The sequence below is a fragment of the Echinops telfairi genome, unplaced genomic scaffold (genome assembly GCF_000313985.2).
Source record: "Echinops telfairi isolate 266 unplaced genomic scaffold, ASM31398v2 ScPeMD7_7469;HRSCAF=8507_0, whole genome shotgun sequence".
Classification (NCBI taxonomy): domain Eukaryota; kingdom Metazoa; phylum Chordata; class Mammalia; order Afrosoricida; family Tenrecidae; genus Echinops; species Echinops telfairi.
The window spans coordinates 82,170,317-82,173,358 of NW_022111372.1; the positions used below are offsets into that span (position 1 = coordinate 82,170,317).

The following is a 3,042-nucleotide window of genomic DNA, read 5'->3' on the forward strand; positions in this document are numbered from 1 at the left end:
TTTGAATACCAGGCGAGCACTGGCATGGCATCCCAAGATAATCCCCCATGGCAACGGGGAGTACTGGGAGGCTTTAGAACAAAAGAGAGGGGTTGGTGTGCTTCAGGCAGTGGTGGACGTAGAGCAGACCTGAGTTGTATAGAGTAGACAAAAGACCAAGCAGAAGAAGCCAACAATGTGGCCCACCCCACCCCCACCCCACCTCGAGGTGCATGTAACGTTTGCTGCTGGCCTGTAAGGGTCAGGCATGGAGGGTCTCCTTCTTGCCCCTTTCTCCAGGAGACCATAGATGGACTAACCTCACAGCTGCAGGCCTTCCAAGCCAAGATGAAGAAGGTGGAAGAGTCTATTCTGAGCCAAAACTACAAGAAGCACATCCAGGTAGGTGGCAGTACACCGAGGAGCCTTTGCTTCTTGAAACTCCAGAGGCACCAGGGGGGCCAGGGTCTAGGCCCCGGGAAAGCTTGCTCCTGGGAAGTCCAAGCAGACTCTGCCTTGGTGTCCAGTTTGACCCTGCTGCACAGGGTTTTCTTGGCTGTCATCTTTAAAGGAGCACGTTGCCAGGGCAGGTTGGACCCACCAGCCTCTAGAAGAGTAGTTGAATGCAAAGTGTTTGTGCCCCCCAGAAAGTTTAAACCAAAGACCAACCTCACTGCCATCGAGTGGGCGCGGACCCCTAGTGACCGTAGGGGACAGAGTAGGAATATCCCTGCGAGTTTCCAAGACTGTAACTCCATAGAGGAGTAGGAAGCCCTGTCTTTCCCTCCCCTGGAGTGGCTGGTGGTTTGGAACTGCGGACCTTTCAGTTAGCAGCCCATTGAGTAAGCACTACGCCAAATCACGTCTCCCATGGAAGGGCTCAGGCCCCAGACTCTTCCCAGGCTCTGGAAGCAGCAAGGATTCCTGCCTCCGGATGGGGCAGGGTGGGGAGTCAGGTTCAGAGAGAGGCCTGTGGTCTTCAGAGAAAAGGGGTGCTATTTGCAAACCTAGCATATGTCCCAAGTGACTTACCGGAACCTCAGCTTCTCCATCTGGATGGGGTCCTTGTGGGAGCGTCAGAGGCTGTTAAGGTCAAACGAATCAAAGTGTATTAAGCCCACAGCCTGGCAATCTGCCTTCCAACAAATGAGCCCTTGAGCCCCCTCTGGGGTTCTTCTCGAACACGTACAGGTTGGCAGGGACACAGCCGGTTTGGTTCTTTGGTGTTTGTTTTTCAATGCGCCAAGAGAGGGAGGCGGGTTGGTGGAAGAATGGGAAGGCAGCAGATCCTGCCCCTGTCTATCTGTCCGTCTCATGAAGTCCCTCTGTGTCCCTGCCTAGGATTATGGGAGCCCCAGCCCATTCTGGGAGCAGGAGCTGGAGAGCTTGCACTTTGTCATCGAGATGAAGAATGAGCGCATTCACGAGCTGGACAGACGGCTGCTGCACATGGAAACAGTGGTCCGTGCAGGGAGCGCCTGGGGCGGGGCTGGAGGCGGGGCGCTCCTTTCCTGGGCCCTGGGCTCTTCCCAGCCTGGAGGGGGAGGTGCTTTGAAGAGGCCCGAAGCCTGGCCCACACCAGCTGTGATCTGTGGCCCGTGCTGGCACTTGGCCAGCGGGCACACGCCCACTGTGGGTATTCTGAGCCAAGCAGGGGCTCCCTGTGATCTGGGCCCTGCACTTTTCCTGCCGGGAGCCTCACCAGGAGAGACTGGCAGGTGTCACAGGCCAGGCAGTGGCTAAAAAAAGGCTAAGTCTAAAAGGTCAGATAAATATGAGAGGGAGAATTGGCAAGGGCAGGGCAGGTGAGCTGTGGACAGGGAGGCCGCGGTGGCTTTGTCCGCCCCAGCACGGGGCCCGCGGAAGGCTAGAGTGGAATCCAAGTCAAGATCACGTTGTGCTGTCCCCTGTGCCTCCAAAGTGAGCCGTGTGTGTCACACGCCCGCCAGGTCATCTCCCCCTCCCAGGCTTTCTCGCTCAAACCCCGCCATTTTTGTGGAACAGGGTAACAGACAAACTCAGTTCTACTTAAAGGGACGATCTCCTCGGACTCTTGGAGGACAAGCTGCCCTTTTAGGAACCGGCGGTGACAGCAGGCCACCGTGTCCTTGGGCCTTCTCGTGGAAACCTACACGGCGGCGGCCCTATGGTGACGCCTTCTCACTGTCCTCCAGCCAATGCTGACTCGCGGCGACACTACAGGACAGGGGAGAGATGCCCCTGTGGGTTTCTGAGACCTTAACTCTCTACGGGAGTAGAAAGCCCGGTCTTTCTCCCTCGGAGCTGCTGGTGGTTTCGAACTGTAGACCTGTGGTTAGCAGCCCACCTGCATAACTGCTATGCCAACTAGGGCTCCCTGTGTTGACCTCTTGGTCTTCTGCCACCAGCTTATTGCCCCAGGAACTGTAGCACTTGGACGAGAAGGTGTGTTCAGTTCTCAGAGCTAGCCAGGAGGTGCGCCCCTCGGTGGGCAACGCTGGGCGGAGCCAGCCACGTGCTGAGTTCGTCCTGATTGGTTACAGAAAGAAAGAAGCCTGGCGCTGGAGGAGAGAGTCACCGCCCTGCAGCAGGAGAACGAGGACCTCCACATCCGCAGCAGGAATCAGGGGGTGTTGGCCAGGTAGCCCCGCTCAGACCTCCCAGCGCCTTCCCTCTGCCCCAACCCTTTTGGCCAGGGGCGGACAGGTGGCCCCAGGCCTGCCTAGGAAGGTGACTCCTCTTCCTCTGGCAGGCAGGACTCCCAAGGAACCAGGATCTGCTTGCTCCCTCCCTGGATACACCCAGGCTGGGGTGGGGGTGGGGGGTGCTCCCTGGCAAAGCCGGACACAGAGGAAGCTCACCCACAGGACACTAGAGGATGAATCCATCCTGAGAGCGTGGCCAATGAGCACAGTCATCCTGTGTCACACCTCATTCATTAAACACTTCCCGTAGCAGCTCACCTCATCCTCACTTTAACAGAGGGATGGGAGCTACTATTATAATTCCTCCATTGTACAAATCGAGACCAAAACCGCCACCACAGAAAGCACAGGTACCACAGCGTTGATTCGGTCCCTGGGC

At 57.3% G+C, this 3,042-nt stretch overlaps 1 protein-coding gene across 1 annotated transcript in view; it reads left to right on the forward strand.

Moving 5' to 3' along the window:
- CCDC69 (coiled-coil domain containing 69) overlaps window positions 1–3,007 on the forward strand; it is a 38,048-nt gene extending 35,041 nt beyond the window's left edge. Inside the window, exons 8-9 of the mRNA XM_045284710.1 lie at window positions 1,321–1,440; window positions 2,502–3,007. Coding sequence (XP_045140645.1) covers window positions 1,321–1,440; window positions 2,502–2,603 — 222 coding nt within the window. The 3' untranslated portion in view covers window positions 2,604–3,007. The remainder of the gene's footprint in view (window positions 1–1,320; window positions 1,441–2,501) is intronic.
- Window positions 3,008–3,042: the final 35 nt, after the last annotated feature.